Consider the following 27503-nt stretch of genomic DNA (forward strand, 5'->3'; position numbering starts at 1 on the left):
CAGAGAAATTGCAGATCTATACAAAATTCAATTTTACTTATGAAGGACAGAAGAAAAAATATCCAATAAGATATTTGATCTCTGGAAGTACATTTTGGGGGCTGCAGTCCAAATGTGATTGTCACAGTGCTCTGCAAACCAGACTAGTATTGAACAGGAAAACTGAGACAAGACAGATACTGTAGATACACAGGTACTCAATTCAGAAACGTTCTCACCAGATTACAAATGTTAACGTCTATTTTAGTCAATTGAAGCCTCAGTTATTAATGAAATCTCATGAGATTTCTACAATTCTAAGTATAGTACACAATATGTTTAGCACTAACTTGTTCAAACAAGAGTCTATGGAAGTACCATTGACAAGAATAAATCAGACATGGATTATCAGCCTCATGTGCATATATAATATCATCAAATCTACAAATAAGACATTCTGTATTGTGCAATCCAATGCAATTTGTGATTGCAACATGCATGACAACATAATACTTACTGGATTATTCCAAGTGCTCTCCAAATTTTGAACTAAATAGATTTAAATTAATTTCTAACACCTTACCCCTTATAATTTAACATCTGTGTCACTGATAACTTACGGTGGTCTCTGAGACATCTGTCTCGGCTGGTACCCCAGGTCCAAATTCCTCTGCTGTAGGGTTTGTTGGTTTGTCTTCATAATCTGTATAATCATATAAATCATCTTTTCCTAAATCTCCTCCCACCACCGGCTCAGACTGTGTAGGGTCTACAGCTTTCACCCCATATTCTGTTTCCTCAACCAGCTTTTTGTCTGAGTCATAATCATCTCCAGTTATGTACTCCTCCAGAAAAGGTTCCTCCTCCTCCACAACAGTCTCCTCCACAAATGACTCCTCAGGGTATTTCTATCAGTACCGATGTGAGAAGTGGGAGGAACACATGGGGTAAGGTTAGTTAAAGCTGTTAGATGCATTTATGCCATGATGCAACTTTAGATGTCTTCAACATATAGCTGTAATTGGTAATTAAAAGTAATTTACAAAGCATGAAAGCTCAAAACCTCAGTACAAATGGTTGTTGTGATGTCACAGTCTTATTTTTATGTAAGTCTGTCAAGTTTTACTGGGAAGCACATGTTTCTGCTGGATAATATGGCAGTATAGGCAAGGTTCAAAAGAGTGCAAACTGATTTTGTCAAGGCTGAGAAATGTGTTAAAAGCACAAGTAGTTGCACTTGGGCACATAATCACACTACCCTTACCCATTTTCCCACTTCCTTGACAAATTTGCTCACTGGTTCACATATTTTCTATCAATTCACCTGCATACTCTTATATAAGACCACTTCATATTTGATTGACAACTCTAATACCACAAAAGGTCTTTCACTTACTTTTTTGTTCTCTGCTGGTGATGTTCATCCCCTCCCATCCAATGTGATTGACACTCCTTTAACCCTGTTTTCTCTTTCTTTCTATCCATTTCCGTCTTCCCACTATCAGACTATAACCTTCATTCCTTAAGGCTCAGTTCACCCCATTCTTTATCCCTAAACAAAAATCCACATAATCTCAACCTAATTGATTCAAAATTTTCAATAAAACAAATGATCGGTCCTAATTCTACTCCATTCTGGCCTGATTAGACTGCCTCTTTCTACAACAAAACACTCACTTCAGACATAGACAATGCAGTTCCCAACACTACATATACTGTAGTCTCTGACAATCCATATCTCATGGCACACTAAACAGACCTGGTAACTACAAAAGTACCACTGGAGCAAATCTTACTCCTATGCTACTTCCATAGTGACTTGGAAGTATCAATGCTACCTACAGCTTATCCTATCCAAAATAGAACTTATCATCTTCTCTCCTCCCAGAGTCAACATCTCCCCTTTAATCTCTCATTAAATCCCCACCACCATTAATACAAAATGCTCCTCAGTCTCTCAAACTGGCTTTTTCATACTTGAATGTTTTTTATGCTTTATTCCTCACGGACAGTATCTCTCCCAGCCCTGTATCCTCCACCTTAGAATATCAACAGAATATATCCTTTTCTTACTATAGAGAAACCATATTCTGAACCCATCTTCATCTACTCAACATCTCCCTCCTTGACTATTGCAACCTCCTCATATCTGTCATTCATCTCAACGCAGCTGTGCTCTCATCCAATTAAATTATAAACTTTGTCATGAGAAGGGTCCACAATATCCATAGTTTTCCCGTCTGCATTTATTTTGTATAACTTGTAAACCCCTGTTTTATGCTTACCCCACTGTAAAGGCGCTGTTGAGCACTGTGACACCTTCTAAACCAAAAATACAATGAGGATCTGCAGTTTCCATTGTTCGTAAATAACTATAATTATCTTTTAATTTGATTTCAGGAGTTTATGGTAAACCAGTACTCCTAATCAATTAAGCAATGGCAAAGTAAAAAATATTTATTATAAAGCACCAGTACAAGTATAAAAATAATGTGCAAAACATTAAGCAAATAAAGAAAAAAAATTCAATTATTCAATCAATAAGCTTTTTAATGTTTCATTAGGTATTTAACCTACAGTATAGAAACATTGGTTTTTTTTTTATCTGAAGCTTTCAACATTCCAACAGTACTGATGCTTTATACCCTTTCATTCAAGCGTTTGCTTGTAATTTATGGCATAGCAATTCTCTATTAGTTAAATAAGATTAAGAAAATGTTTAAATATAAGCAGTTAAAGCATCTGCAGATACTGTAGCTGATTCTACAAATGTTTTAACTATAATTAACTGTGTTATTCAAAGGTGCAGTCTCCATTGTATCTGCCTTGGCAGAATAAAAAAATACAAGAATTATATAAAATATATTGTCCCTCATTTTCAGTAGGTTTACTTTTTCTTTACAAAGAGTTACATGAAAATATTCAGGACACACATCTATCGAATATGAAAATATACATTTTTATAATCATATTTTTTACCTAAGGAGAATGCATATTTAAAACACACAGTTTTGAATAAATAAAATCACAAAATCATGTTCTCAGGTATGTCGATTTCCAGATTTTCAGGACAAGTAATGTAATCAGTTAAGTCAGCATACACACTTGCCGATGCAGGGAGCTGATGGAACAACGGAGGATGCCATGCTGTATTCGGCAGCATGGCATCATTAGTGATGTCATCGGTAACGACTGAATGAGTGCACAAATCAGGCATACACAATGCCCGATATGCCCAATTTGTCATTCTGATTTGCCCGGAAAGGACAAATCAGGCCGATATCGCATAGCGTGTACCTGGCCTTATACTACAAGAAAAATTCACAAGAGCTTGTCAAACATATGCTTGGCAAGTTGCCTAAAATGCCCAAAAGTCTATGCGGCCAAAAGCAATTTAAGGGGCCTGATTCAGAGGTGTATAGCAATTTGGCGGCAGCTGTGAATGTGTATGCAGCAACTGTCTGAAAATATGCAAAAGCTGCAACCGCCTGGATTTGTACTGAGACGTCCAACAGTGACGTTTGAGTCCCAGCGGCTGAGTACAAAGATGCAGTCACAGTCATAAAGCAGTCCATTATCAAACTTCTAAGTAGCCCTATGACGGTGCAGCATGGCCACAGGAAGTAAGCTGGAGTGCTCTTAAATGTCTATAGCATCGCAGTCACAGGCTGAGACACACCTCGAAAACAGTCCCAACACAGTTTTTATTTCGATGTAACTCCCTGTATCCGCCTCCAAAACGTCTGCGTCTGTCAATCACTTTGCGAATAAAACGTCACTGCAATCGCCGTTGCACGGCCATCGCGGCACACAACTCAGACGCATGTACAGTTCACCTGATAATCGCTGAACTGCGTAAAAATTGACTTGCATCCATCTCTGAATCAGGATGCGTTTTAGTGGTGTCATTTGAATACATTTTCGTGCACTTTATATTTGCAATATTTTTACAAATCGATTTAGAATGCAGAGTTGGAAACAAGCCCATAAGAAAACATTCATTCTATTCTTACTGCGGTCTGCAGACTGAAAAACGCATCAGCAGAGAATAGGTGTGAACGATTCCTAAATGTTTAATCCAACATTTGCATTGTGACTGTAAACATGTTTGTAAGGAGTAAGTCGCTAGTGACTGTAACTCTCCAACTGCATTCATGGCAACTTGCCTTTGGCATATGCTGTCACTTGTAGTTCACGGACAACTGGTACCGTAAATCAAACTCGTTTAGTGTGGAAGAGGCAAGCCTCAGACACCTCTACTGCTTATGTTGCCAAGCAGTCCCTGCTAACTCTTGCCTAGCAGGCCATGAAAAGAAATGTACAACACCAGTTACTGCCATTTACCTCTGCTTTAACCAATAGCAGCTAATCAAATGTTTGATTTCATTTTGCATTTAGACAATGAAATAAACTGATTGGTCACTGTAGGTTAGAGCATCTTTCTTGCACATACCATATACCTGGACATCAGTTTTCATAAACATTCCAAACTAAGTATTGTGATTTCATTGGAGATGTACATAAGAAGCATTTGATAAGGAGTTATATGTTATGCAATTGAAGGCATCTTTGTAACATAAGATGATCATTGTGAGATTTTTATGGCAAAATAAATTATAGTGATCAAATTGCCTTAAAAAGGCTCTTTAAAATGAGGAAGCAAAAGCAAGTGCAGAAGCAGTCTATATTTAAAGTGTACGTAACACTGCCAGATAGCGGGCCAAACCAACATTCAGCCTATCAGTCCACTAGAAATAAGTGTAACTATTGAAGTATAAGGCACTTTATGCACTATTTACTTGAACTGAAAGAAAACAATCGCACAAACATTGGTTCGACCCACAAAATGGCTGGTTCAACTCTGCACAGAAGACGGGCACACTTTAACGATTATGTTTTGAAGCTGTTTTGAGAAGCATCAAAGCATATTGCAGCTTAAGTATATGTTGGTGATGCATGGTGGATTGAATCCATGTGATATTTTGATTTCCACTTTAGAGTTTGAGGAAGGACTTTAAATAGCTACACTTAATATATTACCCTGATCCTTGTTGGATTCCTGTAATAAAAAGAATGTTAATTCATGTTTTTTTTTCTTTTTTTACCTCATTGGGTCCAGTGGTACGAGAAGGTGTATCTGTCTGGTAACCATAGTCTACTTCACCATATTGTTCAGGAATGTAGTCAACCACATTGGCCTGAGAGAAAACAAATGGGCCTATTAATTCAGGCTTGACATAATTTGAAGAAGTGGATCAAAGTAGGAGCATAGGAATAGTCAGGTTATGGGATTAGCCAGAGATTCTATCCACATCTAGTGGGGTTAGGGCATTTTAGGTCTCATGATCAGAGATCTTCGGGGCTGGCCCTATTGAAGATCTTGATTTCTTTGCTACCTTTACCCCTATTCTTTTTCTTGTTGATGCCTGGTAAACGGTCTTGCCCTTCTTCTTCTTAGCTGCAAATGATTTTTTGGGCGTGACCTTTTGGGGTTTGTTCTTTGATTTAAGGGGCACTGGCTTCTTCTTCGCTTTGGAACTGGCTTTCTTCTTCTGCAAAAACGTGGTGAAAGACCGGATGGAAACAATGAATGAAGAAATGAAGAAGATGAAGTAAGGAGAAGTTTTAGGGCAGGTTGTGTACCTTTATAGATGCCATATTTAGTATTTGGTGCTTTCCAGAGAACAACAAATGCCTACAAAGTCCGTATGTGACATAATGTAATAATTCACAAGCTTTCAAAACTAATAATAATCCATAATCTTGTCATTCTGTGATTTGTGAAAATCATGCAGTATTTCAAGGCTACTTTGAGGACCGTTACTCTATGAATAGCACCACTTAGAAAATATGATTATTAGCCTAAATAATATTAAACACCCCGATTTACAATGTATAATAAAATCTAAAATAAAGTATTGAGATATCAAATCTCCATGAAAGATGCATGGCTTTTATTTGAACACCATGGATCTAAATCAGTTCGTCTGCAGAAAGACAATGTTTGCAAAATGTTATAAGATTAGCGATGCATCTGCATCTACTTCATCATTATAAAAAGAGTTATCATATAGACAAGAATATCTCAGTACAATATTTTAGCTGACATTGCATCGAGGTTGTTTTGTAAACCTTATTCCCTGACGATCAGAAATGTATTGCCTGCCGTTAACTTCATCTGACTTCCAGTATGGCTAGGTCAGGTGGAAAGATGGGATTGAGATTACACGTGAGCAGATGATGAGAACATAGTTACACATACAATGCACACAACATATATTTACTGTACCTCAGTCTGAGCTACAAATTCTTCAGTTATTGAGGGTGCCTCTGTTACATAATCAGGCTCCTTGTAATCTGTTCCCCCATAATCATAGTCATATTCGATTAGCTCTTCAGGTGCATACTACATTGCAAAAGGAAGATGTGTTAAGCAAGGCTATGTTAGTCAGCAGTAGATTATAAGCATATAGCTTTATCAGAGTGATGTCCATGCACAATGTTGTACCACCTTCCACATTGTCTAGAATGCAGAAAACATTGCTACATGTCTTACTGGGGCAATAAAGCATAACTGAAAGACAGAGTGAAAATTCGGTATCCGGTCTTTAGGTCGACAATTATTAGGGCAACCACTATTGGTCGACATGCATTAGGTTGACACGGTCAATATGTCGACAGGTTAACTAGGTCGACGTGGCAAAGGTCGACATGAGTTTTTCATACTTACGATCCACATGGACTACGATTGTGAATAATAACCTGTGCCGAGCGCAGCTGTAGAGGAGCGGGATACGGTGCACTAATTGGGGTTCCCAGTCACTTTACGAAGAAAATTACACCCCAAAAAAATATAAAAAACTCTTGTCGACCTTTTTCCATGTCGACCTTGTCCATGTCGACCTAATGACCGTGTCGACCTATTTCTGGTGTCGACCTAGTCACTGTCGACCAATAGTGGTCGACCTAATGACTGTTGACATAGTTACTGTCGACCCTATGATCCACACCCGAAAATTCATAAGCCTAGGGTATATTATGCTTCAAAATAGCCAACTATGTTTAAAGTGGAACTAAACTTTTATGATAAATGCTCTTGTTTAAAAACTAAGCATAAAAGGGCTCTAGTTACACATATGAAAGTCATTTACAAATGCAGTAAACTATAGGGACATATCATGTCTACAATCTCAGTCCATGTTTACTGTTCCCTGCCATTATGATGTTTCTCATAGGGGATGATGGTATTATTATTATTATTATATATATTGAAAGCTAAGAACATTCTAAGAAAATGGGAAAGTTCTCTGATTATCTGGACTATTTGTTGATATAGTAACTTGGGATATGGGATATAGTTTCACAAAAATATGAGCTTGCAATGAGCAACGTCAAAGAAAAGAGGATAGTCTGTACTACCACTACTACAATAACCAAACAATAATTGTTCAGGCTTAGCTCCACTTTAAGATTGTGTGCCAGCAGGCTTATTCCACATAGTGACATTTTGAAGTGATTGCAATCATTCTATAATGATTAACCTATGACTTTTAGTGCTAGGCTTGAGGGTAAGCAAAATAAGATAAATAGGATGCTGTAGTAAATCTCACTGTACACAAAGAAACTTGAATACAGGAGTGTTTTCACATCTTTTAATGTCAATATTGTATGCAGCTTGTGTTTAGCACACCATAAGAATATAGAAAATACATTTTAGATCGAGATTCAAATGGTTTAATTACATTTTATTCTAAAGTAGTGAATGTAATATAGGTTGGTACGCATAACATATTAAATACACTTAATGAACAAAGCCAAAATTGCAGAGAAAATGTTCTATACAGAAAACATCCACCTAATGTTATTTAATAATTAACCATTTGATTTCTGTAAAAATTAAATAGATGATATAAAACAATTAGGGGTGGGGGGTTAAAAAGTGAAAATGCTTTCTTGTAGTTCTTTGCATATTAGTTTGGATGGTCATATTGGGCAAGAAATTGCCCCTTCACCCACCTGATCTACAAGCACTGGATACATGGGGCTATATTTACTAAAGTATGAGGGTTTTTTTTTAATAGTAGAGCTTTTGCCCATGGCAACCAATCAGATTCTACTTATCATTCATCTAGCACCTTCTAGAAATAATTGCTAGAATCTGACTGACTGCCATGGGCAACATCTCCATTTCTAAAAAAAGAAAATCACACTTTAGTAAATTTACCCCATGGGCTTTTGCAAAGGCAAGCACATGATTTCTGCCTGTGCCTAACATTGTGTAAACTCTACAAACTTTATGCATCCATCAGGACAAAATGTTACAATGTACAAATGTGTCCCCTTACACCTAGCCTCCTTGCGCGTTAAACAGCACTTCTAGTCACGCAACTTGGTAGCGCTGTGAATCTTTTTGTGCAACTTTTTCATTAAAGTGTATCTTATTCGCAAAGTAATGTGACTAGGACTCACAAGCAACTTATGCTGATTAAAATGATATGCGTTATGTCTATATTCTGTGTGCGACTGCAGCTGTATCTACATCCAAAATGCTACTGTACAGTGTCACAGCCACATTTTAATCAGTATAAGCTGCTTGTGTGTCCTAGTTGGGTAAGAAGTATTTTAATGTAAAAAGTTGCATGAAAAGCAGCTCAGCGCTACCAAGTAACACGGCGCTCACGCACTATGTGTAACGTGACTTGTGACACACAGAGGCTAGATGTATGTGCACACATCTATATTTCTGCTGCGGGGTACACTGGGCTCCACACGGAATGACATTGGGGTGTAGAGTAGGATCTTGATACGAGGCACCAACAGGCTAAAAGCTTTGACTGTTCCCAGAATGCATAGCACCGCCACCTCTATAACCCCGCCTCTGTGCACAGGAGCTCAGTTTTGTAGTTGGTGCCATGCAGTAAGTAGGCATACAACAGGTGGGCTGCACCAGCAGCCCTCAGAAGTGCTTTTTTAAGTGAAAAATTAAGACTTCAAGGGCTGCAGCAAAGACACTCTGAGTGTTAGATGTCAGTCAGACATCTCCTGCTGCAGCTCCATCACCTCCCCCAGTGGCGCTGTATACTCCCGCGCCCTGGTTGCCGGGTACTTACAGCGGAGGCTCCGGTTTTCATCTGTCAGTCACACACCCCACCGGAGCTTTCCAGGATCGCGTGGCCGCACTCAGGGAAGAGGTAAAAGGGTCCCCCAGGCGGAATCCGCTAGAAATAGCGAACCGGCGCAGCTGGTGTGAGGTGGGCAGCGCGCGCTGGCGTGGACACTGTGGCAGTACAGGGACCCCACTAGACCACCAGGGCAAGGGCACAGGTCGGTTTTACTAAAAACTGTTTGCTATAAAGCACGCAGTACCCGGTGGTGAAGTCCAGTAAGGGGATAAGGCTTTGACCTGTAGCCCCTGCCCCAGCCCCAGGGTGCCATTTAGAGTAAATGTTCCCGCCCTTGAGCTGCATATCTCTCTCTCCCTCACTCCCTGTCAGCGTTTGGGCACCATTAGGACAAGCTGAGCTGATCCTGGGACTGTTTGGGCAAATCCTCCTCTGTAAAGCCACCTGCATGTCAGCGCTGTGCATTTTACAGGACACTTAAGTATTCTACATGTCTGCTGACAGTGTTAGTTAAGAAACAGTGCAATTAGTCAGGGTTACTTAGTACAAGTACCCTGTAATATACATCCAGTCTTTACTGTGCAATGATATATCTATTAAGTGTATAGCTATACTTAGTATTACTATGTATTGCTAGTCCAGTGCAGTTTTATTGCATGTCATAATTTCTGCATTGTACAATGTGACTATGTGTGTGTGCATATAGCTGCTGTGTGACCTCCATTTTGTGTATCTCACTCAGATTGCTATCCTTATATTCTGTAACCTGAGGGAGCTAAGTGCATCAGGGTTTTTATTAATATAGGTGTTTCACAAGATATACTTATTGTGTATTTTTCTCTGTGATTTTAGTCACCATATACCTCTGGAACTCTCTGATTGTGCTAATACACTAATCAGGGGGTTCTTGTCAGGTGTTTTGCTACTGATATTGTAATGGGTTGCCTTGAATTGAGATTTCAGATATGTCAGCTACAAGGGGCGACGGAGCTGGGGCTGACCCAACAGTGCGCGGTGGTGATGCTGCAGGCACGTTTGAGGAGAATATAGCAGCTGAGGGTTCAGGTTCTGGGGGTTCCTTACCCCCCAGTGGGACCGTAGCAACGGGAGTTCAAAATGACCCACCTTTGGCTACTTTCTCCACGTTATTGAATATGCTGGTAACTAGACTTACGTCCCCTATGGGACCTCCTGTACTGGTACAACCGCTTATGGTCCCTGCCGTTAATCCGCCATGGGCAGATCAACTGTCCACTCAGTTACAGCAATTGAGCCAATCACTGACTAAACAGAAATCCCACCCACGTCCGCCTAAGACCAACGGGCCATTACTTCCTCACAATCCACTAAGGTCCCGGACACCTCGTCTGATGAGGATGGCGTATAAGCTGTATATACTGACCCCACAGACACTGATTCTGTTGCTTCTGATGTGGAATCTGTTTCACAAGTTCCTGACTTGTTGGAGGCTATCAGGTTAATTCTTCAAATTATGATGACCCAAAGCCTGATACTGCCCCTAAGAAATCGGACAGATTTAAACGTCAGAAAGTGGTTAAACAAGTTTTACCTCACTCTGACTATTTGGTTGACATACGTCAGGAATCCTGGGAAAATCCAGGAAAGAAATTCACGCCTCACAAGAAGATGCTAGCTCGCTATCCCCTCAGGGCGGAGCTAAGTAAAAATTTGGAGACACCCCCGCCAGTGGATTCGCAGGTGGCTCGGCTGGTGGTATCCTCAGCTCTGCCTGTAACTACCGTCACGTCTCTGAAAGAACCGATGGATAAGCGTGTGGAGGCTTGTTTAAAGGCGATTTACACCTTAGCTGGTGCTGCGCATTGGCCCACCATTACAGCGACTTGGGCTGCAGAGACTATTGAAGCGTGGGCTCAGGAGTTGGAAGCTGAGCTGCCTTCCAGCATTTCTGATCATGCTAGACAATGTCTGTTGTATATTGTCACAGCTTCTCATTACATTAAAGAGGCGGCTTCTGCTGCCGGTATTCTGGCGGCCAAGGCTTCTACTATGTCCATTTTGGCTCGCCGTATTCTCTGGTTGCGGTCCTGGTTTGTGGATCTGGACTCTAAGAAAACCCTGGAGGTGCTCCCTTTTAAGGGAGACATTCTTTTCGGAGAAGACCTTAACAAGATAGTGGCTGACTTAGCTTCTGCTAAAACAGCATGGCTACCTAGTACTGCTCCTTCGGTACTGAAGGCTAAGAGTACTTACTTTCACTCCTTTCGTCCTTCAGGGAAAGCAAAGGGTCAGGCGTACCCGAAACAGGCTCACACTTCCAAACCCAATAAGCCCAAACCTAAGCGAGCAAGGGCTGCCCGTCAGCCTGCTTCCAAAACTCACAAGCCTGCTGCATGACGGGGCGGGCCTCCCTCTGGGGGATCCCAGGGTGGGGGGCTGACTTCTAGGGTTTACCCAGGAATGGTTGAAGACCACTTCAGATGCCTGGGTACGGGAAGTCGTCACTCGAGGGTACGCCGCATCCTTCAAAAATTGTCCCCCTCATTGATTTTGCCTGACAGACATCCCTTCAGATCAGGTGAAGGCAAAAACTCTTCATTCTGTGGTACAGTCCCTCCTGGATACAGGACTAGTAGTTCAGGTGCCTGTGGCTCAGAGGGGCAGGGGGTACTATTCACTGCTGTTCCTAGTCCCGAAACCGAATGGGTCCTAGCGGCCCATTCTCAACCTCAAGTCCTTGAACAAATTTGTGAGGGTCTTCAAGTTTCGTATGGAAACTCTTCGCTCTATTGTTCTGGCCTTGGAACCTAGGGATTATATGGTCTCCCTGGATATACAGGATGCTTACCTGCATATCCCCATTGCAATGTCGCATCAGCAGTACCTGAGGTTTGCAGTTGGCAACCTCCATTACCAATTTCGGGCGTTACCTTTTGGTTTGACCACGACTTTGCGAGTCTTCACCAAGGTCATGGTGGTAATGACGGCTGTACTCCGCCGTCAAGGGGTCAGGATCCTGCCGTATCTGGACGACTTGTTGATCCTGGCAAATTCCCCAGAAATTCTCCTATGCCATCTGGATCTGACTATCCAGTTTCTGCATGCCCACGGGTGGCTCATCAACTGGAAGAAATCTTCCCTGGTCCCCGCTCAGAGCATGGTGCACCTGGGGGCGTTGTTGGACACTCACAGCCAGCGGTTGTTCTTGTCTCAGGAGAAAGTCCTGAAGCTTCAGGACAGGATTCGATTCTTCCTATCTCGTCCGCAAGTGTCGATACATTCGGCAATGCAAGTGCTAGGTCTCATGGTGTCGGTTTTCGACATGGTGGAGTATGCTCAATTCCATTCCCGCCATCTGCAGAAACTAATTCTTGCCAAGTGGGATGGCCTGCCTCACCGGATCAGGTTGTAAATGATCTCCTTGTCTCCGGAGGTCCGTCTGTCACTACGCTGGTGGCTGCAGGACCATCGATTGAGCAGGGGTCGTCCCTTATGGATCTCCAACTGGGTCCATATGACGACGGATGCCTGTCTGAGAGGTTGGGGCGTGGTGTTGGAGCAACACTTACTGCAGGGTCGGTGGAACAGGGAGGAGTCTCTCCTCCCAATAAACATTCTGGAATTGCGGGCGCTGTTCAACTCTCTGAACTTGGCCCAGCATTTAATACAGAACAGACCTGTTCAAGTACAGTCGGACAACGCCACCACAGTGGCGTACATCAATCATCAAGGCGGCACTCAAAGCCACATGGCAATGAGGGAAGTATCAAGGATTATTCAGTGGGCAAAACGCCATCTGCCAGCCATATCGGCAGTATTCATTCCGGGGGTCCTAAACTGGGAAGGGCACTGCACTTTCTCAGTCATCAGGACGTACACGCCGGAGAGTGGAGCCTCCAACCAGAAGTGTTTCAACTCATCGTGGACAAGTGGGACCTTCCAGATGTGGACCTGATGGCATCTCGACACAATCACAAGGTTCCGGTCTTCGGAGCAAGGACAAGGGATCCTCAAGCAGCATTCGTGGATGCACTGGCAATTCCATGGAACTTTCGGCTGCCCTACGTTTTCCCTCCGGTGTCACTCCTGCCCAGAGTAATAAGGATGTTCAAGCAAGAAGGAGGAATCCTACTTCTGATCGCTCCCGCATGGCCCAGACGGCATTGGTTTTCAGACCTTCAGAGTTTCTCGATAGAGCGTCCCCTTCTACTTCCGCAGCGCCCACATATCTTCATCTAGGGCCCCTGTGTATATCAGGATTTAGCCCGGTTGGCTTTGACAGCTTGGCTCTTGAAACTTCCGTCTTGAGGGCCAAAGGATTTTCTGAGGCGGTCATTCAAACCATTTTGAAGGCCTGGAAACCGACTTCTGCTCGGATTTATCATAGGGTCTGGAATTCTTGCTTTGCTTGGTGCGCCTCTAACAATCATGACGCTTACAAGTTTAGTATGGCCAAACTTTTGGCCTTTCTACAACAGGGCCTAGACTTGGGCCTTCATCTGGCATCCATCAAGGTTCATATTTCAGCCTTGACGGATTGGTTCCAGAGAAAAATTGCGTCCTTACCTGATGTTCATATGTTCACTCAGGCTGTGTTGCGGATTCAACCTCCTTATGTCCCACCTGTGGCTCCTTGAGACTTGTCATTGGTTCTGGAGGCGTTGCAAAGGTCTCTGTTTGAGCCTCTTGAATCTGCAAACCTTAAGTGGCTTTATCTTAAGGTATTGTTTCTGCTGGCTATTGCCTCTGCTAGACGGGTGTCGGATTTGGGTGCCTTGTCTTATAGGTCCTCATATCTGATTTTTCACCGTGACCGGGCGGTTCTTAGAACAAGTCCCGGGTACTTACCTAAGGTGGTGTCTTCTTTCCATCTTAATCAGGAGATCATGGTTCCGGCCTTTGCCTATCCTGGCTTGTCTTCCAAAGAGCAGTCTTTGGATGTGGTATGGCCTCTCCGTATCTATGTGAAGAGAACTGCATCCCTTCGGAAGTCTGATTCTCTCTTTGTACTGTTTGGTTTTCACAAACATGGCTGGCCTGCTCACAAGCAGACCCTGGCCAGATGGATTAGAATGGTGATTGCACATGCTTATGTACAGGCTGGCCTTCCAGCTCCTGCTACCATCAAGGCCCATTCTACTCGGTCTGTTGGACCTTCTTGGGCGGCCCGCCGTGGTGCGACCCTTGAACAATTGTGCAAGGCGGCTACGTGGTCCCCAGTGAACACGTTCATAAGGTTCTATGCCTTCAATACTTCCGCCTCCCAGGATGCTTCCTTTGGACGCCGGGTTCTCGTGCTCGCTACACTTTCTCCTGTCATGAGAATGTGGTGTATGTGGCTACTAACGGTTGTCATCTCTTTTACCTGCTACTGCATTGGACTGGTTAACAAAAACTGAGCTCCTGTGCACGTGGCGGGGTTATAGAGGAGGTGGCGCTATGCATTCTGGGAACAGTCAAAGCTTTTAGCCTGTTGTTGCCTCGGATCAAGATCCTACTCTACACCCCAATGCCATTCCCTGTGAAGCCCAGTGTACCTCGCAGAAAGAGATTTAACAATGGTAAGTTCTTACCATAAATCTCGTTATCTGGCCCTGTAATGGTCTGCAAAGGACAAAACCCTGAGAACAAAAACCCCTTGTGATTGACTGTGCATGACTGAAAGTCACTGCAATGCCATGTGCAAATGTCCATTGGCACTATAATTAAGCGAAGGTATAAAAAGAGGTGGTAGGAAAAGGCAATGAACTATGCCAACAGCACCCCTCGGACCCTGAAGGCATTGCCCTTCTAGGAGGCTGCAATTAGTTGATGTTCAGGGGGTCTATTTATCAGTCTTTACTAGAATATATAGAGAAGCCTGGGAGGCTATGCTGCTGTCCCCCTGTCTAAAGATGTCGACTTAAAATTCAGTTGAAAGGTTGTTTGACTAAGCCTGTCTTGAGAAAGATCCATATGGAATTGAAACATCAACAATACTTTGGCAGAATTATTCTCGCTGTGAACAATACATGAATATAATTTCTTCAAGCACATTGTGAGGTGGTGAATGCCCCCTGTCCAAGGTCTTGGACACAGAGTTATGTATATATACACACACATACCATAAAGATAATTATAAAACTGGATACTTGCATTGCGGTGATGTAATAAAGAAACATAGTATAAAAAAAAAAAGTTACGAAATAAAAAAAAAGTGCTTTATTTGGGAAAAAAAGCATAGCAGATGCACAACAGTAACATTATTACCTTGATCACTAAAAACAGTTTAAGCAGAAATTGTATAGTCAGCCCAGGTGAAGAACAATAACATTGACAGCTACAAATGGTGATTACCAAGAGGTAAGTCTGACATAAAATACACAGTGACAGCCCTTAGTACATATCACTGCAGCAGATTATTCTCAGCCGCCATTAGAGACTGCTAACCACATTAAGCTATTGCGGGACTTCAAAAAACTGTAATAGAACATTCCCGTAATGAACAAAGGAGCACTGACATACAGAAAACTGGAAATTCTGCCGCGAAAGGTAATAGCACATCCTGGCCTTATGGTTATAATGCAGGCATGGTTAAAATGCTTTAAATAACATTGCAACCGCACCAGCACTGCATTGTTGGCATAATAACTGTCAACATTTCTGACTGTTATAATCAATACTGTCAACTTTGTTGCTACTTCCCATCTGGAGAAGCACAAATAACCCTACTTTCTGGCAAAAAAAACCCCAGAGAAAGTGTTTATCACTGCTTAATAAATGGATTCCTACATGCTTAAAATACCATACAATTTACTAACTTCTGTATCATTGTCATGACATGATGGGATATAGGGGGTCATTCCGAGTTGTTCGCTCGTTATTTTTTTGTTGCAACGGAGCGATTAGTCGCTAATGCACATGCGCAATGCCCGCAGTGCGACTGCGCCAAGTAAATTTGCTATGCAGTTTGGTATTTTACTCACGGCATTACGAGGTTTTTTCTTCGTTCTGGTGATCGTAATGTGATTGACAGGAAGTGGGTGTTTCTGGGCGGAAACGGGCCGTTTTATGGGTGTGTGTGAAAAAACGCTACCGTTTCTGTGAAAAACGCGGGAGTGGCTGGAGAAACGGAGGAGTGTCTGGGCGAACGCTGGGTGTGTTTGTGACGTCAAACCAGGAACGACAAGCACTGAACTGATCGCACTGGCAGAGTAAGTCTCGAGCTACTCCGAAACTGCACAGAGAAGTCTTTTCGCATTATTGCAAATCTTTCGTTCGCAATTTTAATATGCTAAGATTCACTCCCAGTAGGCGGCGGCTTAGCGTGTGCAAAGCTGCTAAAAGCAGCTTGCGAGCGAACAACTCGGAATGACCCCCATAGTACTAAATATCCGAAATGAGTGAATCCAATGGGAGTCATTTAGGAGGCAATAAAGAGTGTCATACTAATTTAGTACAAATGTGCAGCAATCTGCATATTGTTCCTCACTTGGCAGAGTGTACTGCCAAGTGATATTACAACATGGGACAAGTGGGTTTTGGACTATGCTGCTATTTTTTTTTCTTTGTAAATGTCCCCCAGTGTGTCCTCTCTAAGCATATTTCACTAGAACCAAAGTTTCACTCAGAATTATATTAAATGTTGGAAACTATGGTTTTAAGTTTCCATTTCCGTATAGACGGCAATTTAATACTGGCCTGACAGTAATTTTACTACTTTAATATTAATTTTTATGTGCACAGCGAAAGAGACAGGTTCGTATCAAATAGTAAGTTAATTAAATGTACTGCAATTAAATGACTACATAAGCCATGGCTAAAGGGAACATATTAATCCTCCTGTTCAGCTGTTTTTTTTTCCCTCGCTAGAAGTAATATCGAACATATGGCTGAGAAAAAGTGTGACAGGAACAATGACAATTTCTATTTTCTGTCTTGTCTTCAGACTGAGGAATATATTATGATACAAAGCAGCAGAAAGAGCCAAAATAATTGTGGAACAAATTTTAGATCTGCAGAAATTGGCAGCCACCAAAAAACTCACCGATATAAACAGAAGATGTAAAGTTGGCCTGGAATTACACTTACCCAGTCTCACTCCAGGTCGACATGACACATTCCAACTATTGCAACTCTCTTTGTATTTTGGCCGTGCTTTATAAATACAGAATAGAAACCACATGCACACAGATACAAAATAAAAAACCCAGCATGATGGAATATCTAAATTGTTGTCACTTGACATAAAGAGAATTTGGCCACTGGTCTTATTAACCTTGTCCTTCAATCTCACTGTATATTAGTGAAACCCCAGTTTAGTCAGCAGTGAAGTGGTTAAATCCCATTTGAAGCCACAAATTGTAGCAGTATAGAGACATTGTCTGGAAAATGCATTAGAGGTGATTTTTTTTTAAATATATATTTTCCTTGAATGCCTCAGAATATTTCCACAATGATCTCAGCGCTCCTATTTTCCACAAGAAGCAGCATTATCATGTTACACAGTAGCTCTGGGGGATGTTTGTATCAATGGATTGTACATTTCAGAAGCTTGGGCCTCGAAAGATCTCTCCCATGGCAAGAACACATGGTTCTTATTTGGAGCAGAATACGAGGAAGCAAAGAGCAGACACTCAGGCAGCATGGGCTCATGGTTTGAGCTATAATATTCCTATGGCCTCACTCTTTCTCCCACCTTTAACGAAGACAGGAAGTCTCAGAATGGCCTATGGATTAATCCACTAACATAGAAATAACGACTGCCAAACAGCTGCCACCAAATACCACAGAGTAATGTGTTCTACATTATAGTCTAGAACTTCTATTTAAATCTACTTTTTTTTGTTATTACTATAATGATTATTTTTGTGACATATGGCATATATGACATGTGACGTACAACTGAAGCTCAGGATGTATCTATAGAGACAATGTGGCATCGGATGTGCCACACAAGAAAAATCCTGGAACTATTCAATTATTACACCTATTCCCCACATAGTAAAACCTCTGGTGATGTGCGGAAACTCACTTAATCCACGTCAATTGTGAAATGAAATGGGTTTGATGCATTGAATGTCGAGGGGTGTATCTGACAAAGAGCTGTGAGGAAAAATCCTACCTCTGAGGATGAAAGCACAGGGTTCCTGCAGCTATGTGAATCGGGCACTGGCGACAATTAGCCATGGGATAAACCCTGTGCATCATTAAGTCTCTGTACTGAATGATCCTGGTGCAAAGGCATAAATGAGTGGATTCTGCTTGTTGGTATATTTAATAGTGAGGAAATCTGGAGCAATTGTGGACAAGGTTAATAAAATGTAAAACCATTTTGGCTGCCTTATCATTAAGGAAATTAGGACTCATTTAAAAAATAAAATACATCTGTGAATAGACAATTTAGTCATAAATACATAAAAATGATGTATATTCATATTATACAATCTTATAAAATAAAAACAATTGTAGTAATTAGATGTTCAAAAAAATATGAAATTACAGTTCTCTTCACTTTAGCAGAAGCATTTTCAGTATATTTTAAGTGCTTGGGGCAGATTTATCGCACCTTCTAAAGATGATAGGTGGAGGTGTTGCCCATAGCAATCAATGAGTTTCTAGCTATAATTTTATAATATACGCTAGATAAATGAAACCTAGAATCAGACAGGCTGATATGAGCTATACCTATATTTGTCTTCTTCAGCAGGTTTGATAAATCTCCTCCTTTCTCTTTGTAACAACACGATACTGTAAAAATCCTGCACTCACCTCATCCACTTGTGGATCCTGAGCTTGGGGCCTGTTGGGTGCTGGCGTGTCACAGTCCGTCATGTAATGTTCACAGTAATCGTACGCAGCCTTGGGGTCATCTACTATAAGTAGCTGCTGGATATCACCCTGGAACAAATAATACATACAAAAAAATCTTAGTCCATGTACACAAAGCAACATCAGCATTTCAGGCCCAAGTTTTAATCCCAATATGATAACTGCATTGATTCCCTGCATGGAATCTCAAGGAATCAATGTTTAAAAATGTATGTAGATATATATATATATATATATACAGCACATGCACAGAATATAATAGGCAACAAGTGAATAATAGGACACAAGCCACGTAAAGAACCATCAACAGAACTCAGTGACTACAGCAGCATACACTGTAAGCAGAATTCTAAATCTTACAGGGAAAATAATACCGTATTTGTTCATTGTCCTATAAATGCTATTCTGCAGAAATAGCTTCATTACTCTGAACATTTGCACAAGTTAATATGCATTGAAATTGTCATATTACCTTCTCTCCTGATTAAAAATTATTCACAGATGCCAATAGAACAGTGCCATCAAGTGGACAAAATATGGCGAGTGCTTGTATAAGTACTGTGTGTAGCACAATATAGCCAAACAATGTGGACAATGCATTTCTCACATGTAAAATCACCTGTTTAACGTTACAGGAGACAGGCTGGAGCCAAGGCAGGACGTATTGTCATCTAATGACATCTGTATTCTTATGCCTTCTAGCATAGAAAGGTTCGTGAATATATAAGCCCATATAATATAAATATATGACCTAGGTTTTCTTTCACCCCCGATTAGAGATAGAAAATCTGTTATTGCTGCAAATTAAAGTACCAAGAAGAGAGTGCAGGTATATTGGCTGGCTGGAGATATAGCAGCCTTACCACTCGGTGGATCTGCATATGTGTGACTCTACTGGCCAGTGGTGCCGAGAGAGGGGGGGAGAGGGTACAAATGACCCGGGCCCAGGTCTGATGCAGGGGCCCACTCCCCCTTACCTGGCAGCAGCAGCTGCAGCTCTTCTCCTCAGCCCAGCATGCTCTGCTGTGTACTGGGCTGCAGTGTGGCCATGGAGGTGCTTAAAAATAAGAATTTACTTACCGATAATTCTATTTCTCTGAGTCCGTAGTGGATGCTGGGGTTCCTGAAAGGACCATGGGGAATAGCGGCTCCGCAGGAGACAGGGCACAAAAAAGTAAAGCTTTTACCAGATCAGGTGGTGTGCACTGGCTCCTCCCCCTATGACCCTCCTCCAGACTCCAGTTAGGTACTGTGCCCGGACGAGCGTACACAATAAGGGAGGCAATTTGAATCCCGGGTAAGACTCATACCAGCCACACCAATCACACCGTACAACTTGTGATCTAAACCCAGTTAACAGTATGATAACAGAAAGAGCCTCTTAAAGATGGCTCCTTAACAATATAACCCGAATTTGTTAACAATAACTATGTACAGTATTGCAGATAATCCGCACTTGGGATGGGCGCCCAGCATCCACTACGGACTCCGAGAAATAGAATTATCGGTAAGTAAATTCTTATTTTCTCTATCGTCCTAAGTGGATGCTGGGGTTCCTGAAAGGACCATGGGGATTATACCAAAGCTCCCAAACGGGCGGGAGAGTGCGGATGACTCTGCAGCACCGAATGAGAGAATTCCAAGTCCTCTTTTGCCAGGGTATCAAATTTGTAGAATTTTACAAACGTGTTTTCCCCCGACCACGTAGCTGCTCGGCAGAATTGTAATGCCGAGACCCCTCGGGCAGCCGCCCAAGATGAGCCCACCTTCCTTGTGGAATGGGCCTTAACAGATTTAGGCTGTGGCAGGCCTGCCACAGAATGAGCAAGTTGAATTGTGTTACAAATCCAACGAGCAATCGTCTGCTTAGAAGCAGGGGCACCCAACTTGTTGGGTGCATATAGTATCAACAGCGAGTCAGATTTTCTGACTTCAGCCGTCCTTGAAATGTATATTTTTAAGGCTCTGACAACGTCCAACACTTGGAGTCCTCCAAGTCGCCAGTGGCCGCAGGCACCACAATAGGTTGGTTCAGGTGAAACGCTGATACCACCTTAGGGAGAAAATGCGGACGAGTCCTCAGTTCTGCCCTATCCGAATGGAAGATTAGATAAGGGCTTTTATAAGATAAAGCCGCCAATTCAGATACTTTCCTGGCGGAAGCCAGGGCCAGTAACATAGTCACTTTCCATGTGAGATATTTAAAATCCACCTTTTTCAATGGTTCAAACCAATGGGATTTGAGGAAATCTAAAACTACATTTAGATCCCACGGTGCCACCGGAGGCACCACAGGAGGCTGTATATGCAGTACTCCTTTAACAAAAGTCTGTACCTCAGGAACTGAGGCCAATTCTTTTTGGAAGAATATTGACAGGGCCGAAATTTGAACCTTAATAGATCTCAATTTGAGACCCATAGACAATCCTGATTGTAGGAAATGTAGGAAACGACCCAGTTGAAATTCCTCCGTCGGAACACTCCGATCCTCGCACCACGCGACATATTTTCGCCAAATGCGGTGATAATGTTTCGCGGTGACTTCCTTCCTTGCCTTAATCAAGGTAGGAATGACTTCTTCTGGAATGCCTTTCCCTTTTAGGATCTGGCGTTCAACCGCCATGCCGTCAAACGCAGCCGCGGTAAGTCTTGAAAGAGACAGGGACCCTGTTGTAGCAGGTCCCTTCTCAGAAGTAGAGGGCACGGGTCGTCCGTGACCAACTCTTGAAGTTCCGGGTACCAAGTCCTTCTTGGCCAATCCGGAGCCACTAGTATTGTTCTTACTCCTCTTCACCGTATAATCTTCAATACCTTTGGTATGAGAGGCAGAGGAGGAAACACATATACTGATTTGTACACCCAAGGTGTTACCAGTGCGTCCACAGCTATTGCCTGTGGATCTCTTGACCTGGCGCAATACTTGTCCAGTTTCTTGTTGAGGCGAGACGCCATCATGTCTACCATTGGTCTTTCCCAACAGTTTATTAGCATGTGGAAGACTTCTGGATGAAGACCCCCCTCTCCCGGGTGAATATCGTGTCTGCTGAGGAAGTCTGCTTCCCAGTTGTCCACGCCCGGGAAGAACACTGCTGACAGTGCTATTACGTGATTCTCCGCCCAGCGAAGAATCTTGGCAGCTTCTGCCATTGCACTCCTGCTTCTTGTGCCGCCCTGTCTGTTTACATGGGCGACCGCCGTGATGTTGTCCGACTGAATCAACACCGGTTTTCCTTGCAGGAGTGGTTCCGCCTGGCTTAGAGCATTTTAGATTGCTCTTAGTACCAGAATGTTTATGTGAAGAGACTTTTCCAGGTTCGTCCATACCCCCTGGAAGTTTCTTCCTTGTGTGACTGCTCCCCAACCTCTCAGGCTGGCGTCCGTGGTCACCAGGATCAAATCCTGTATGCCGAATCTGCGGCCCTCCAATAGATGAGCCTTTTGCAACCACCACAGAAGATATACCCTTGTCCTTGGCGACAGGGTTATTCGCAGGTGCATCTGAGGATGCGACCCTGACCATTTGTCCAACAGATCCCTTTGGAAAATTCTTGCATGGAATCTGCCGAATGGAATTGCTTCGTAAAAAGCCACCATTTTTCCCAGGACTCTTGTGCATTGATGTACAGACACCTTTCCTGGTTTTAGGAGGTTCCTGCCAGGTCGGATAACTCCTTGGCTTTTTCCTCGGGAAGAAAAACCTTTTTCTGAACCGTGTCCAGAATCATCCCTAGGAACAGCAGACGTATCGTCGGAAAACAGCTGCGATTCTTGGAATATTTAGAATCCAGTCGTGCCGTCGAAGAACTACTTTAGATAGTGCTCTTCCGACCTCCAACTGTTCTCTGGAACTTGCCCTTTTTAGGTCGTGCAAGTAAGGGATAATTTAGATGCCTTTTTTCTTTGAAGAAACATCTTTTCGGCCATTACCTTGGTAAAAAGGCCCGGGGTGCCGTGGATAATTCAAACGGCATCGTCTGAAACTGATATTGACAGTTCTGTACCACGAACCAGAGGTACCCTTGATGAGAAGGACAAAATTTGGACATGGAGGTAATCCTTGATGTCCAGGGACACCATATAGTCCCCTTTTTTCCGGTTCGCTATCACTGCTCTGAGTGACTTTATCTCGATTTGAACCTTTTATGTAAGTGTTCAAAACATTTTAGATTTAGACTAAGTGTCACCAAGCCGTCTGGCTTCAGTACCACAATATAGTGTGGAAAAATAATACCCTTTTCCTTGTCGTAGGAGGGGTACTTTGATTATCACCTGCTGGATATACAGCTTGTGAATTGTTTCCAATGCTGCCTCCCTGTCGGAGGGAGCCGTTGGTAAAGCAGACTTCAGGAACCTGCGAGGAGAAGATGTCTCGACTCTCCAATCTTTACCCCTGGGATAATACTCGTACGATCTAGGGGTCAACTTGCGAGTGATCCCACTGCGCCCTGAGACTCTTGAGACTACCCCCCCACCTTGAGTCCGCTTGCACGGCCCCAGCGTCATGCTGAGGACTTGGCAGACGCGGTGGAGGGCTTCTTTTCCTGGGAAAGGGCTGCCTGCTGCAGTCTACTTCCCTTACCTCTATGTCTGGGCAGATATGACTGGCCTTTTGCCTGCATGCCCTCATGGGAAAGGAAAGATTGAGGCTGAAAAGACGGTGTCTTTTTTAGCTGAGATGTAACTTGGGGTAAAAAAGGTTGGATTTCCCAGCTGTTGCTGTGGTCCCCAGGTCCGATGGACCGACCCCCAAATAACTCCTTCCCTTTATACAGCAATACTTCCATCTGCCGTATGGGATCTGTATCACCTGACCACTGTCGTGTCCCTGACATCTTCTGGGAGATATGGACAACGCACTTATCTTGATGCCAGAGAGCAAATATCCCTCTGTGCATCTCACATACATATATATAGAATGCATCCTATTAAATGCTCTACATGAATAAAATATTTTCAGTCAGGGAATCCGACCAAGCCAACCCAGCACTGCATCTCCAGGCTGATGGCGATCGCTGGTCGCAGTATAACCACCGTATGTGTGTATATACTTTTTAGGATATTTTTCCAGCTTCCTATCAGCTGGCTCCTTGAGGGCGGCCGTATCTGGAGACGGTAACGCCACTTGATAAGCGTGTGAGCGCCTTATCACCCTAAGGGGTGTTTCCCAACGTACCCTAATTTCTGGCGGGAAAGGGTATAACGCCAATATTTGCTATCGGGGTAACCCTACGCATCATCACACACTTCATTTTATTTTATCTGATTCAGGAAAAACTACAGGTAGTTTTTTCACTCCCACATAATACCCTTTCTTGTGGTACTTGTAGTATCAGAAACACGTAACACCTCCTTCATTGCCCTTAACGTGTGGCCCTAATGAGAAATACGTTTGTTTATTCACCGTCGACACTGTATTCAGTGTCCGTGTCTGTGTCTGTGTCGACCGACTGAGGTAAATGGGCGTTTTTAAAACCCCTGACGGTGTTTCTGAGACGCCTGGACCGGTCCTAATAGATTGTCGGCCGTCTCATGTCGTCAACCGACCTTGCAGCGTGTTGACATTCTCACGTAATTCTCTAAATAAGCCATCCATTCCGGTGTCGACTCCCTAGAGAGTGACATCACCATTACAGGCAATTTCTCCGCCTCCTCACCAACATCGTCCTCATACATGTCGACACACACGTACCGACACACAGCACACACACCGGGAATGCTCTGACAGAGGACAGGACCCACTAGCCCTTTGGGGAGACAGAGGGAGAGTCTGCCAGCACACACCAAAAACGCTATAATTATATAGGGACAACCTTATATAAGTGTTTCTCCCTTATAGCATCTTTTATATATATACAATATCGCCAAAATCAGTGCCCCCCCTCTCTGTTTTAACCCTGTTTCTGTAGTGCAGTGCAGGGGAGAGCCTGGGAGCCTTCTCTCCAGCTTTTCTGTGAGAGAAAATGGCGCTGTGTGCTGAGGAGATAGGCCCCGCCCCTTTTTCGGCGGGCTCGTCTCCCGCTATTTTTGAAGTTAGGCAGGGGTTAAATATCTCCATATAGCCTCTGTGGGCTATATGTGAGGTATTTTTTGCCTCTAATAAGGTTTTTATTTGCCTCTCAGAGCGCCCCCCCCAGCGCTCTGCACCCTCAGTGACTGTTGTGTGAAGTGTGCTGAGAGGAAAATGGCGCACAGCTGCAGTGCTGTGCGCTACCTTTATGAAGACTCAGGAGTCTTCAGCCGCCGATTTTGGACCTCTTCTCTCTTCAGCGTCTGCAAGGGGGCCGGCGGCGCGGCTCCGGTGACCATCCAGGCTGTACCTGTGATCGTCTCTCTGGAGCTAGTGTCCAGTAGCCAAGCAGCAAATCCACTCTGCACGCAGGTGAGTTCACTACTTCTCCCCTAAGTCCCTCGTTGCAGTGATCCTGTTGCCAGCAGGACTCACTGTAAAGTAAAAAACCTAAGCTAAACTTTCTCTAAGCAGCTCTTTAGGAGAGCCACCTAGATTGCACCCTTCTCGTTCGGGCACAAAATCTAACTGGAGTCTGGAGGAGGGTCATAGGGGGAGGAGCCAGTGCACACCACCTGATCTGGTAAAAGCTTTACTTTTTTGTGCCCTGTCTCCTGCGGAGCCGCTATTCCCCATGGTCCTTTCAGGAACCCCAGCATCCACTTAGGACGATAGAGAAATACTATTTTGTTCAGTATTTTTTTGTAAGGGTACATGACCACACCTCCTGTGATTAGGCCACACCCCTTGAAAAGTACCTGGGCCCAGCCCGGCTCTCGACTGCCCTGCTCCTGGCCAGGTCACCATGCATTGTTGAAGTGGAAGTCATGGCTCGAGCTGTCAGTGTTATTTGTTAAAAATAAATAGTTAATAAAAATATAAAATGTTTCGTAGAATTCAATTTCTGCTTTAGATAAAGAATTTGTATTCAATATATCCAGATTTCACATCTTCACACTGGTGTTTATACCACTCTGAGACCCCAATCCATGTAAAATAGGCACCCCTAGTGCAATACTTATTTTGTAAGCATTGCACTATTATCTGTATAAGCAGTATTTGCACTATGCTTCTTGGATTGTACCAGACAGATAAATCTCCAATGGCCAATTTCCCATTAGGCATATGTGGCACATGTCTAGCGGCGGCACTTGATGGGGGTGGCACTTGGATGCTTGTGTTGGTAACATCAGCCCAAAAAGTACCAGTTAACTGCAAAATACTTCCAATGTACTGTACCATATGCCACCTTGAATGGAGTGTAAACAAGTAGGACATGCACATACTGCCCTGTCAGCATCCTACTTAGAAAATATGTATACATAATTAAAATGTCATAGTTAAAGGTTTTTCAAATTAAGGGCTTATAACCAATCAATAAAAATAATAAAATTAGGCAGGCTGTTCTGTTGCGCCTAGAGTCGCCCTCATCCCTAAATCTGCCCCTGAACTCTCCCATTAGTGCTCTGCACTGAGGAACCATTCAGTTTTATAGTCCACTAGCAGAATACCCGTGCTTCGCTGTAGAATTTAAAGTATAACGCCAATCTTTGTCAGGCCGCACCTCTGGGCTTCCCCGGATTGATGCTGTCAAAATGCTGGTGCTGAGGAGAATAATCTGTCTCCTTCTCTGCCCTGTCCCACCTCTGAAGCTGCCCTGCTCAGTGCTGTAAATACTGGGACGACAGGCCAAGCTCTGCCCGCTGTATGTTAAATATGTTAGGTTTGCAGGCTGACTGTATGTCAAAGGGCCCTAGGTCTCCTTGCTTAGCTTTAACACTAAAGTATGCCTCTGCCACCCCGTGTGTGCCTCTGCCCCCCCCCCCCCGTGTGTGCCTCTGCCCCTACCCGTGTGTGCTTCTGCCTTTACTCGTAGGTGCCTTTGCTCCTACCCGTATGTCTATGCCCCTACCTGTGTGTGCCTCTATCCTTACCAGTAGGTGCCTCTGCCCCTACCTGTGTGTGCCTCTGCCCATACCCGTGTGTGCCTCTATCCTTACCTGTGCGTGCCTCTGCCCCTACCCTCTGCCCCTACCCGTGGGTGCCTCTGTCCCTACCCGTGGGTGCCTCTATCCTTACCTGTGGGTGCCTCTGCCCCTACCCGTGTGTGACTCTGCCCTTACATGTGGGTGCCTCTTCCCCTACCCATATGTACCTCTGTGTAAATTGCTTCAGCCATTCCAGAGTTGTGCCTGAAAACTATGCATTTTTACATGTCAACCCTTCCCACCCGCACACCTAGTCATATGTGTACCAGGTTTGGTGTAAATTGCTCCAGGCATTCCAGAGTTATGCTGGAACACACACACACACACACACACACACACACACACACACACACACATCCATTTTTATATAAATTGATATGTTACTGTATATATGAAATAATTCAATCTGGAACATTTGAAACAGATAAGACTGTTAAATATATGTATGTATATATATATATATATATGTATATATATATATATATATATATATATACCTATGCATTTGGCATTTCATTTAATGAGTTTTACATCTAAATACTAGACTAGTAGGAGCTCGTGTTTTTCCAGTGTCTCAGGCAAGACAGAGTCATCAGCATTATAATAACATACTGTATA

At 43.2% G+C, this 27503-nt stretch overlaps 1 protein-coding gene across 5 annotated transcripts in view; it reads right to left on the reverse strand.

Moving 5' to 3' along the window:
* The window catches only part of COL11A1 (collagen type XI alpha 1 chain), a 257732-nt gene that overhangs the window by 147106 nt on the left and 83123 nt on the right, over window positions 1–27503 (reverse strand). The window contains exons 5-9 of one of the 5 annotated variants that reach the window (XM_063940098.1): window positions 18831–18959; window positions 6269–6385; window positions 5382–5531; window positions 5085–5177; window positions 600–887 (exon numbers count right to left, since the gene is read on the reverse strand). In XM_063940098.1, the coding sequence (XP_063796168.1) occupies window positions 600–887; window positions 5085–5177; window positions 5382–5531; window positions 6269–6385; window positions 18831–18959 (777 nt within the window). The remainder of the gene's footprint in view (window positions 1–599; window positions 888–5084; window positions 5178–5381; window positions 5532–6268; window positions 6386–18830; window positions 18960–27503) is intronic. The other 4 variants (XM_063940094.1, XM_063940095.1, XM_063940097.1 and 1 more) reach the window with 4 other exon arrangements.

The sequence above is a fragment of the Pseudophryne corroboree genome, chromosome 9 (assembly GCF_028390025.1).
Source record: "Pseudophryne corroboree isolate aPseCor3 chromosome 9, aPseCor3.hap2, whole genome shotgun sequence".
Classification (NCBI taxonomy): Eukaryota; Metazoa; Chordata; class Amphibia; order Anura; family Myobatrachidae; genus Pseudophryne; species Pseudophryne corroboree.